Here is a 12,195-nt window from a genome sequence, read left to right as displayed (position 1 = left end):
AGAGGCTTGTCTTAATAAAAACACTAAATTCTGTGTGCAGAGACCACAGAACCATGCATGGTATTGTCTTAGCAAACACACGAAGTTCAGTGTGCAGAGATCATGAAATCATGCATGGTATTGTCTTAGTAGACACACTAAGCTCGGTGTGCAGAGACCATGGAACCATGCTATTGTCTTAGTAAACACATGTCGGATGTCCCAAGGACAACAGAATCATGGTACTGAGGCTTTTAATATATTACATCTTCTTTTTCTATATTTTGCTAAGACCATTCTTCTATCTGAGTCTCAAAATAATAAGAGGATGGAACTGGGCCCAAGAACCTTTCCCTACATCTGTGAGTGTGCTATTTATTAGTTATATGAAAATTCTGCTTCATGAACACATTAAATTCATAATTGTTGAAACATAAATCAGATCTAGGGATATAACTCAATGATAGAGAACTTATCTAGTACACGCAAGACCCAATGTTTAATCCCCAGCAACAGAAGAAGGAGTAAAACTTAATACATTTAGGTGTGAATATAAATCCTCCCTCCCTCCCTCTCCCCCTCATCTGTTATTATTTCAGACAGAGTTTCACGGTGTAACACCTCCTACCTAAGCCTATCTAACGCTCAGATTACAGGCATGAGCCACCATATTCGCCTACTAGACTGGCGTGTGTGTCAAGTTTAAAGGACAAATTCAGGTGCCGGCCCTTCCTTGCCTTCCAACTTGTTTGAGATGGACTGTCATTGATCTGCCACAAACTCCAGACTCATGCCCTATGAACTTCTCGTATTCTCCTGTCTGTACCTCCTATCTCCCTGTAGTACTGGGATTACAGACATGGATGCTGTATCTGGCTTTGATGTGGACTCTAGGGATTTGAACTCAGGTACTCATACTCTTAGCCACCTCTCCAGCTCTAGACTAATTTCCCCTTCTATCAGTGTGTGTGTGTGTGTGTGTGTGTGTGTGTGTGTGTGTCTGCACATATGATGTATGTGTGTGGACAGGAATGCCAGAGAGCACATGCAGACATCAGAGGACATTTTTGTAGAGCTGGTTCTCTCATTCCACCTTTAGGTGGGTGTTGGGAATCAAACTCGGGTTACCAGATTATGTGGCAAACTCATTTACCTGCAGAGTTATCTTGCTGGCTCTGAACTAATTTTCATGAGAGAAAATTATAAAAAAAAAAAAAAAACCAAAAAACCCTCTAGCAACTTACTCTACTGTTTCTAAAAAAAAGAAATCATCTTGCTAGTATACTACAATTTTTTTTAATTAATTTATTTTGACTAAGTACATCTATGGAACAGCTGTCATGGCATCACAGTGCTATTTGAAAATGGAAGCTTGAGGCTGGAGAGATGACTCAGCAGTTAAGAGCACACTGACTGCTCTTCCAGAGGACCTGAGTTCAATTCCTAGCACCCACATGGCAGCTCGCAACTGTCTGTAACTCCAAGATCTGACACTCTCACACAGTCATACATGCAGGCAAAACATCAATGCACATAAAATATAAATAGATAAATTATTTTAAAAAAGAAAATAGAAGCTTAAGAGATATTTTAAATTTATACTGGAATTTTTGTTCTGTTTTTCAAGACAGAGACAGCAAAGATAGGATTCCTCAGTGTAGCCCTGGTTGTTCTAGAATTCGATCTGCATCTCAGGCTGGCCTCGAACTCATAAAGATCGGCCTGCCTCTGCCTTCCGAATACTGGGATTAAAGGCATGTGCCACCACGGCCTGGCACAAACTGGAATATATTTTTAAAAACTTTTACAACAGCCGAGCGGTGGTGATGCACGCCTTTAAGCCCAGTACTTGAAAGGCAGAGGCAGGTAGATCATCTTGAGTTCAAAGCTAGTTTGGTCTACAGAGCGAGTTCTAAGATAGTCAGAGCTACACAGAGAAACCCTGTCTCAAAGAACCAAAAATAAAATAAAAACTTATACCTACAGAATGTGTAGTTTTAAAAGCATAAATGAAACTTGAATTACCAAATTTAAGGTGTAGAAGCTGTTCTAAAACCATTTTCTTAATGCTTTTCTAAATAGGTAGGTATTGAATGTGAGCATTTCTACGCAGTATACACTGGTCAACAGAACAGACTGGTATTTAATTTGATGTTTTATTTTTTAATTTATGCACATTGATGTTCTGTATGCATGTGTATCTGGTGGATCTCCTAAAACTGGAATTACAGACAGCTGTGAGCTGCCTGTAGGTGCTGAGAACTGAGCCCAAGCCCTCTAGAAGAGCAGCCAGTGCTCTTACCTACTGAGCCATCTCTCCGGCCCCAGCTATCTTATTAGAAACTTCACGAGTATAAAGACAAATTTTTATATGAGACTTTCATTTTTTAAAGCTGTATGACGCTACCAGAGACTGTGGAAAGGTCTATGTCATGAGTAAGCAAAATGTTTTTTAAAATCCTATTTTATTTAACTTTATATATAAGGAGCTCCAGATTTTTCCCAGCATCTTGTATAATCTGAGAAAGAGCTTTACTGCTGGTTATTTTACAGCGCTAGGCACTGAGTCTAGAGCCTGGCCCAACAGACCATAAATCTAAATTCAATTTTGAAACAGCATATGTATGTGTATCTGTGTGTGTGCAGTATGTAAGTGCCTGCACAGCATATGTATGTGTATCTGTGTGTGTGCAGTATGTAAGTGCCTGCACAGCATATGTATGTGTATCTGTGTGTGTGCAGTATGTAAGTGCCTGCACAGCATATGTATGTGTATCTGTGTGTGTGCAGTATGTAAGTGCCTGCACAGCCCAGAAGAATGTGTTGGGTCTCTGCAGCTGCAGTTCCAGGCAGGGTCGAGCTACCTGGCGTGGGTGCTGAGAACTGAACTTGGATCCTCTGGAGAGCAGCAAGGGTTTTTTAAGCACCGTGCATCTCTGCAGACCCAGCCAAGAGTGTTTCAGGATGTGAATTATTAAAGGAAAGGAAAAGACAACAGTAGAAAGTGAGACCGAAGGACAGAACACAAAGAAATACTAAGAAATAAAGTAAAGAGCAAGAACCTACCTTTACCACAGGCCCATAGCGACAGAAATGCCGTGTTAAATACTGATCAGACACGTTTGAAGAAAGCCCGTCTAGCCACACACAGTTTGTAGGCATGCTCTTTCCGAAACCCAGCTGAAATTCAAAGAGAAAATTCCATCACCACAGATCACAATTACCATTCTCAGAAAACTAGTCTTCTATAAAAATGCTGAACTGTGTGTCTGTCGCGCTGCATATTGAACCCAGGAGCTTACATGGTAAAAAGTGTTGACGTCTACCACTGAGCTCAAAACAATGTGCAAGTAGTTCATAAGTAATAAACAACAATTGAAATTTACAACAGGGCAATCCTGCTTGGCCCCGAGTGGTCGGCTCCAATGACAGGATGAGGACATAGAGAAGGCTACCTTTAGCACTAACTGTCCTTCTGCAGCCCTAAAATAATAAGGTCCCCAAAATCTTAAAGGAATTCAAATAGTAACAAGGTAAGTTATGCACTTCACATACCTTGAGGCGGTTATTTCCAAGGTACTCTCCGTCCATCTTCTTGATAGCCTTACACACACTGGCAATATCACAGTACTGCAGAAAGGCATACTGAGGGACTCCATTCACTTTCTTAATGTCAATGTCCTGCAAGAGTCAATCAGCATCACTTAGCAATATGGTAATAAGAAAATAAATCAGAAGAAGCCAAGTCTACATAGATCGCTTCTTTCTACAAGTCATGTTCCCAATAACTTTAGTTGGATCATGTCTGCATACACTGTAAACTGAGGGTAGAAAGATCATATATCATGAAAGCCATCCCATATGAGGTCCCTGCAGAAGAGCAACTGTCCTGCAACTTAAAATTTTAAATCCATGGTAAAGAGAAATTAATAACAAAGGAGAGGTTGCCTACTTCGTGGAATACCAGAAAGTAATTCCCTTTGGTACTGTGACATAATCTTTTTGGTACACTGTGAAGATGTGTCACTTGGATTGGTTTAATAAAAAGCTGACCTGCCAATAGTTAGGCAGAACTTTGGGGTCAGAGGAGGATGCTGGGAAGAAGAAATGAAGACGCTAGAAGACGCAGGGCAAGCAGGATGGGCATTATCGACATGAGGTAATAAGGCCACGAAATAGAAATAAATTAATATAAATGTGTTGATTTAAGTTTTAAGAGCTAGTTAAAAACAAGCCTAAGCTATCAGCCAAGCTTCCATAATTAAAAAGAAGTCTCTGTGTCATTATTGAAGAGCTATCAGTCCTGATTTAAAAAAAAAAAAAAGTCTAACTATACTTTGGCACTGTCAAAAATCTTTAGTAGAATCAAACCCCTTAATACACTACCTGAGCCTGGCATTGGGGGTATGTACCTTTAATTCCAGTACTTGGGAGGCAGAGGAAGGTGGGTATCTGTGAGTTTGAGGTTAGCCTGGTCTACAGAGCTAGTTCCAAGACATCAAGACTATACAAAGAAACCCTGTCTTGAAAAACTCCAAAACCAAAAAACTACTACTTGAAAAGAACAATCAAGAAATCAAGTTCTCAAGATGTGCTAAATCCATCACTATGTTCATTAGTGTGTGTGCTCATGCCTACAACTCTCACATTCGGAAAGGTGACAAGAGGGGAGCTCGAGTTCAAGGCCAGCCTGCCACACAGAGACCCTGTTTCAAAAGAAAGGACTACACTGTATCATTTAAAAAACAACGGTCTTTTTCTTCAAGTACAAAATATGAGCAAGAGACAGGCCAACACACAGAGGCATAGAACACACAAAGTTATAGAACACACACACACACACACCAGCTGTTACTATCATATACTCTTTACTCCTCCAAGTCCAAACTTAGAGCTTCTTCATTGCTGTTCAGTCTAGAGCTGGGTATGACATCTGTGATCCCAGCACTCAAGACAAAGGCAGAAGAGAGCTCACAGATTTAAAGTGAGCTCAGTCTGCACATCGAGCTCTGGGCCAGCCAGGGCTACATAATGAGATTCTGTCTTACAGAATACAGAAATAAAAGGCATTTAAAACATGCCTGGTTTGTCACAGAACTCTGGAGGAGAGGCAGGAGGATCTGTCTAAGTTCAAGGCTAGTCTAGTATAAAGAAACTTTGTCTCAAAAACAAACAAACAAACAAACAAACAAACAACAACAACAAAATCCAACAAAAGTGGGGGTAGGTTAGAAGTGCAGTTCAGTGGGTAGAAAGTATGTGCCTAGCATGTATGAGGCCCTGGATTTGTTCTTTAATGCCTAAGAAGTACCAGTACTATGGACGGCAGGAGTTATCAAAAGTTCAAAGTCACCTTTGGCTATGGACAACATTCGGTGGCAGAGTGGGCTACATGGGACAAGCACATCTCACTCTCTAATTTACTAATTTTTATTTTATGTGTTACGGGTGTTTTGAATGTACGTCTGTACCATGTGTGTGCAATGCCGGCAAAGGCCAGATGAGGGCCCTGGATCCTCTGAAACTATAGTTATTGGTGGTTGTGAGCCACCAGGTGGGTGCAGGAAATGGAACCTGGGTGTTCCAAAGCACTGACTCATCTCTCCAGCATGATTTCTCTGAAGAAAAAAAAAAAAAGAGAGAGAGAGAGAGAGAGGAAGGAAGGAAGGAAGGAAGGAAGGAAGGAAGGAAGGAAGGAAAGGAAGGAAAAGAAACCAAGCAAATAAGTGAAAGTATTGGTTTCTGTTTTAAAAACAAAAGTCTCTGGCTGAGAAGACAGCTCAGTGGTGACAAGCAAGCACTTCTCTTGTAGAGGACGTGAGTTCAGTTCCCAGCATCCACTTTGGGAAGTTCTTAACTGCCTGTAACTCCAACTCCAAAGGTATCTTGATACCTCTGGCCTCAGTGGGCATCAATACTCACATGCATATATCCATACACAGACATATACACAATTAAACATGATAATTAAATGCCCATGTGCATATATTCATACAGACATATACACAATTAAACATGATAATTAAAAACAAAGCAAACATTATGTAGCCCCAGCTGACCTGGGAACTCACTATGTAGACAAGATTGCCCTTGAACTCACAGAGACCTGCCTGCCTCACTACACAACAAGACATTGTCTCAGATTTTTTTTTTAAAACAGGAAGCTGGAGAGATGGCTTGGCATTCATTTATGAGCACTGGCTGCTCTTATAGATAACTTGAGTTCAGTTTCTAATATGCACATGGCAGCTTCTAATCACCTATAGCTCCAGTTCCAGGGAGTCTAATGTCCTCTTGTAGCCTCCAAAGGTACCTGGTACACACATGGTACGCAGAAATATATGTAGTCAAAATGTGTATATTCTCTCTCTCTCTCTCTCTCTCTCTCCATTTTAAAGAGTCTTTTTAAAAAATGTTAACAGGAAAATGGTGGTTCACATTTCAAGGTAAGCTTGGGCTATATGAGACACTAGGCTTTAAGAATGAAAAAAGGAGGGCTGGAGAGATGGCTCAATGGTTAAGAGCACTGACTGCTCTTCCAGAGGTCCTGAGTTCAATTCCCAGCAACCACATGGTGGCTCCCAGCCATTTATAATGAGATCTGGTGCCCTCTTCTGGCTTGCAGGCACGCATGGAAGGAATGTTGTATATATAATAAATAAATAAAATTAAAAAAAAAGAATGAAAAAAGGATAGGGCAAAGGGGAAATGTTTCATTTGTCCTTAAACATCACCCATCTATATCCATTCTGTCGTCCTCATGTTCTACAAAGACCTACAGCATTTTATCACTGAAGAAACATACCACAATTTCTCCAAAGCGCTGAAAGATGTTTCGAAGGTCGTGGTAAGTAGTCGTCTTTTCAAGGTTGCCAATAAAAAGAGTTCTTGTTGCTTTGGGATGGAATTCATCTATCCTTTCATCCAAGGGCCGAAATTCATTTTCACTTTCTGTTTCTGTGAGTGGATGGGGCAGAGTAGAACAGGGTGCTTTAATACATTCTCTAATACATAATTTACTTATTTGGAAAAATATGTGCTTATAACAAACTGTGTCATCCTGGGCCTGGTGGCCAGGCCTGTAACCTCAGCACTCCGGAAACAGTGGTGCCAGGACTGGGAGTTCAAAACCAGCTTTGCCGCACAGTACATACTGTCTCAGACAATCAAGTGAGCATGCAAAAACTGAAGGTATCGTTCAGAGAATTTAACAACAAAGGTTTTTGTTTGCTTGTGGGTTTTATTTTGTTTTATTTTTGAGATAGGCTTTCACCATGCCGTTATAGCTGACCTTCAATTCATAGATATCTGTGAGTTGTACTCAGTGCTGAGATTAAAGGCATGTACCACATCTACTATTATAGTACGTGTGCATGACATATGTGTATGGGCATGTGTGGAGGTCAGGGGACAACTTTGTGAGTGGGTTCTCTCTACTCACCTCTACATGGGTCCCAGGGATGGACTCAGGTTACCATATAGGTACCTTTTACCCTCTGATCTTAACACTGAGTATGAAATTATAACCTGGCTATGCATGGTGATACACCTCTGCAGTCCTAGCACTTAGAAAGCAGATACAGGATAATTGAGAGTTCAAGACAAGCCTGTGCCATATACAAACTCTAGTCAACTGTGGGCTTCATAGGGCAACCCTGTCTCAAGCAAACAAAAATCACAAATACTCTACAATCTAAAGGAAACTGCAACTCAGCAGAAAACAATCCCAGGACCTTGTTTAGTTTCATTTCTTTGAAGATCTTAATGATAGTCAATATTTCATGTTTACTACATTAATAGTAATTTTTACTACAATAATAGTAATTCAAATGTTTAAATCAAGACTTTAGGGGATGGAAAGATGGTTCTGAAGTTAAGTACTGGCTGCTCTTGCAAAGGACCCAGGTTCAATACCCAGCGTCCATAGTAGTTCACAAACCATCCAGCTCCAAGGTATCTAACAGCGCCTAGCTTCCATGGATACTAGGCACACACATAGTGCACAGACATATGCAGGTATAACAACCAAATAAATACAATACTAAAATAATTACTTTGGGGGGGTTCGAGACAAGAAAGGTTTCTCTGTGAAACAGTCTTGGCTGTCATGGAATTCACTTTGTAGACCAGGTTGACCTTGAACTCAAAGATCCTCCAGCCTCTGCCTCCCTGGTGCTGGATTACAGGCATGTGTCACCATCGCCCAGCAAAATAATTACTTTAAAAAGGCTTTTAGATACAAGAATAATTGTGTGGAAAGTGTCTAGAGTGACATCTGTGAGCTCTCTATTTAGGTGTTATGTGGTCCCCAATGATATCCAAAAGGTTTCTATTTTTCATGATGAAAAGCCTTGGCTTAACTTCTAATTTAATCACAGCCCTTTGCTAAAGCTCCACTTATTAATTCTGTCTGAGACACAGACATTCAAGGTTTTCATGGTAATTATAGCTCAGCACTACATGTTCTCTTCTTGTTAAAAATGTAAAACAAAGCCATCAAACAGATAAGTAGACAGGATAAGGATATAGCTCAGAAGCAGAGCACTGTGCAGCACACAAAACTCTGAGCTCAATCCTCTCTCTCTCTCTCTCTCTCTCTCTCTCTCTCTCTCACACACACACACACACACACACACACACACACACAAACAATGAAGCCAGGCAGAACAGGAGACACATTCCTATAACCCCAGCAGGTGTGGGCAAGAGGAATAGGAGTCTAAGGCTAGCCTTAACTATATAGCAAGTTCAAAGCTAGCCTGAGCCCTATGAAACCTTCCCTTAAACAAACAAAATTAACAAATAAAAGATTAACTGAGCATGAAGAAACACAGTTGTAATTCCAGCGCTTGGGAAGTGTAGGCAATAGATGTTGGATTTAAGACTGCCCTGGTTTACATAAGACTTAGTCTCAAAAGTATGACTAAGAACCCCTGTTCCCAAGTGCTACATAACAAGATTAAAGGCCTATATAACAGCCATCTTAAACTCTTCTTATATGCATAAAGATCAGAGCGCTATACCTGTCACTGACCCTGACTGAGATCTCCGTAACAACTGACTGATGTTTAAGACCTGCGTAAATTAGATGCACACTGAACACGATGTTTAAGACCTGCGTAAATTAGGTGCACACTGAACACTCCTCAGGCGGTACTGACACGTCCCGAAGCAACCCAACAAGAATCCCGGCCACCTGTGCAGATGCCCACTTGTAACTCCAGCACTCTGGAGGCTAAGGCAGGAAGACTGCCCTAAATTCAAGGTAAATCTGAACTACACGGTGAGTTCTAGACTAGCCTGTGCTACAGAGTGAGACCCTGTCTCCAGAAAATAACAAAGAACTCATGAGCTGCTCTGAGTTGGGTATAATTTGGGGCAGCACACCTGAACCTCAGTCAATAAAGGGAGAGAAGGCATTCTCTGAGAAAAGAATTTCCTTCTAATTGTTATGATGTTTAATCCTGACTGTCGCCTTGACAGGATTTAGAATCACCGTGGAGACAAATTTCTGACCGTGTCTGTGAGGGTTTTCTAGGTCAGGTTAACCGAGGTGGGAAGATCACCCTACATGTGACTGGTGCCACTCCATTCAGGTGCTGCTGCACGTGAGCAGCCACCTCCCCTGCCCGAGATACCAGAACTGTGACCCTTTCTCACTCAGTCACCCTCACCGGTAGTGCTTTTAGCAGCCAGTATACTTCACATCATAAAGCCATGCACACTTCACAGTATCCACTCTACCAGTGCTACGGCTGGTTTAATATGTAAATACCGTTTACATATTCATAGGGAAAGTATGCTCCCTCTTATCAAATAAGATGAATATTCTGAGAATATTTACCATTTAAATGAGCCATAAATTTTATTCCAAGTCTAAAGTTCACTTTTCTCAGACTCACAAACCCACTATAGAATACTCTATTAAATTAGGCATTTCTGAATGAGTGTTCAAATTCTCAATCAGTTAAGCGGCTGGGGGGTGTGTGTGGACAGTCCACTTTAAAACAAGCACTACATGTTTTCTGAAAGACCACCACTGACCTGAGACATGCCTGAGCCTTCAACCTTCCACAGTGGGTCTTATGCGAGGGATAAAGGGTTTCCTTTTAGTCCCTAAGGGGCCACACCCATGCCTCACAGCTCTAAAAGGACCCCCTGCATTCCTGGATCTACTTGGAGGCTCTAACCAGCACGACTGTTAGCCGTACACACCTTCTGCCTTCTGTTTCAACTCTGACCCTCATGTCGGGGCCCAGGAGAGAAACTGTGGGTGTCCACGGGACTTCCTTTGTTTGTTCTTTTCATATAGCCACTGAATAAATGTGGTATCTCCTTTCTCTGCTTTTCTTTTCTTTTTGAGCTTTTATTATTTACGTGTCTGTGTATGAGAATGTATGTCATGTGTACGTGAGTACCCAGAGGCCAGAGAGGGTGTCAGATCCCAGGCAACCAGAGCTGAGGCGGCTGTAAGTTGCCTGTTGTTGAGCACCAGGAACCAAACAAACCCAGTCCTCTGCAAAGGCAGTGAGTGCTCTTAACCTTTGAGCCCCCTCTGCTGTTCACTCAAGGACTGCCAGTTGAGCCTAGCTAAGGCTGCCAGGATCCCAGCTCTGATCCTAGAACTCAGTAACAAGACAATCCACATTCTTTAACAATCTTTCAAGTTCTGGTCATCTAGAATAACAGATCTAAGTTATGCTGGGAAAATGCAAATGAATCCCTCAAATGATATTAATACAGAGTCTGCTTTTTGGGTATCAATCAACTCCATCCTTTAGGGAAGGCTGACGCCACAGGTGCCCTGAAGCTGCACTCCGCACGCTAAGGTAAAGTCATCTCCCGCACAGAGCAGGACAACCACCGCTCCCACTCACTCCAACTCAGTGTGCTTCAGAAGACTTGAGCCACTTTTTAAAAGCTAAGACGCTGGGCCAGTAAGTTAAGAAATGAAACGCAAATTAAGTCCACACACTGGACCGTAACCCGCCCAGCCTTACCTGGCCCTATCCACGCGGTCACCTCAATCTGCATGCCAAAGAAAAGTTTTCCCTTTGATGCAGTCAGTGCTTTTTCTTGGTCCTCTTGCTGCCGGAAGAACACCAGGCCATACCTCTCCTCAGAGGCCCCGTGGATCTGCACTGAAGTCACCTTGCCAAACTTCTTAAATTCATGAAAAAGGCCATCTTTAAGGCTTGTATCTACATTGCCAAACAAAAACAAGGACATCTTCTTATGTTAACTACAATCTATAGCAAACTATTTCCCCAAAACCAAAGTATTTAATCCACAAAAATATTTATTCAAAAGCAAACCATGTTTTGTCTATGTCCATGAAATTCTTATACATATAAACATGTGTGCACTGCCTTTAACTAAAATGCCATTTGACACACAATCTTCCCGCGTGCAAGGGAACCGAACTAGAGGGCAGCTGTGCCTACTTTTCTAACTCCAAAGCCCAACTTCCTTTTTTTCCTGAAAGTCCTAAGCTTGCTGTCCCCGAGCCTCTAGGCTTCCTCACTGTGTTGCCAACCATGCAGCTGCTTGCAGACCAATCCATGCTGACCCTGCCTGCTTCCTCAAAAGGCCTGACATCTTCCTCCTTTCTCCCTTCTGGCAATGACAAGATGTGCCTTGCCTTCCCTGTTGTTCGCTCTCAAGCTTTAGAAAATAAACCACATACAATTATAACAACCACCTGGTTTTGTTCATGGCATTACGTACGAATGAGCCACAGAAACACCACACGTAAAGTCAAGTCCCCACTCTAGCTCATCAGTGAGCTGCACTCTCTCAACAGCTGGGAGGAAATTACACTCATATAAAACCTTACCTGTAGAGCGTACTGGAAGATTCTGAACTTTGATCCCAAAACTTTTCCGGGGCTCATCTTTTTCAAGAGACGAAAGCAACTGGGAAGTGGGTGCGGGGACTGCAGCAGACAGAACTGACCGGGCTGGAGAGTCATCACTTGAGGTGCTGCTGGAGTCAGTACTGCAGACAGGAAGACAAAACACAAGGCAGCCCCAGGGGCATTAGTGTCAAACAAACAGAAAAGGAGCAGCACAAGAAACAACACCCAGCAGCAACAATTAGCTAACGGCCACACTGAGGCTGAGGTTCTGCTGCGTGTGTCTCACACTCTGTTCTCAGAGGGAGAAGGCGGCTCACACTGGCCTGGGGTTGGAAAGGAAAGAAACACTCTTTCACCGA

At 42.1% G+C, this 12,195-nt stretch overlaps 1 protein-coding gene across 2 annotated transcripts in view; it reads right to left on the bottom strand.

The window, feature by feature from the left end:
* Positions 1–12,195, bottom strand: part of Spen (spen family transcriptional repressor) — a 73,924-nt gene that overhangs the window by 19,945 nt on the left and 41,784 nt on the right. For both annotated transcript variants that reach the window (XM_085690329.2, XM_085690327.2), the window contains exons 4-8: positions 11,816–11,976; positions 10,980–11,180; positions 6,785–6,936; positions 3,535–3,660; positions 3,046–3,159 (exon numbers count right to left, since the gene is read on the bottom strand). In XM_085690329.2, the coding sequence (XP_085546455.2) occupies positions 3,046–3,159; positions 3,535–3,660; positions 6,785–6,936; positions 10,980–11,180; positions 11,816–11,976 (754 nt within the window). The remainder of the gene's footprint in view (positions 1–3,045; positions 3,160–3,534; positions 3,661–6,784; positions 6,937–10,979; positions 11,181–11,815; positions 11,977–12,195) is intronic.

Source organism: Myodes glareolus, chromosome 6, assembly GCF_982192425.1.
Source record: "Myodes glareolus chromosome 6, mMyoGla1.1, whole genome shotgun sequence".
Classification (NCBI taxonomy): domain Eukaryota; kingdom Metazoa; phylum Chordata; class Mammalia; order Rodentia; family Cricetidae; genus Myodes; species Myodes glareolus.
Note: the sequence above shows the minus strand (reverse complement) of the source record. Positions and strands in the feature narration are given on the sequence as shown.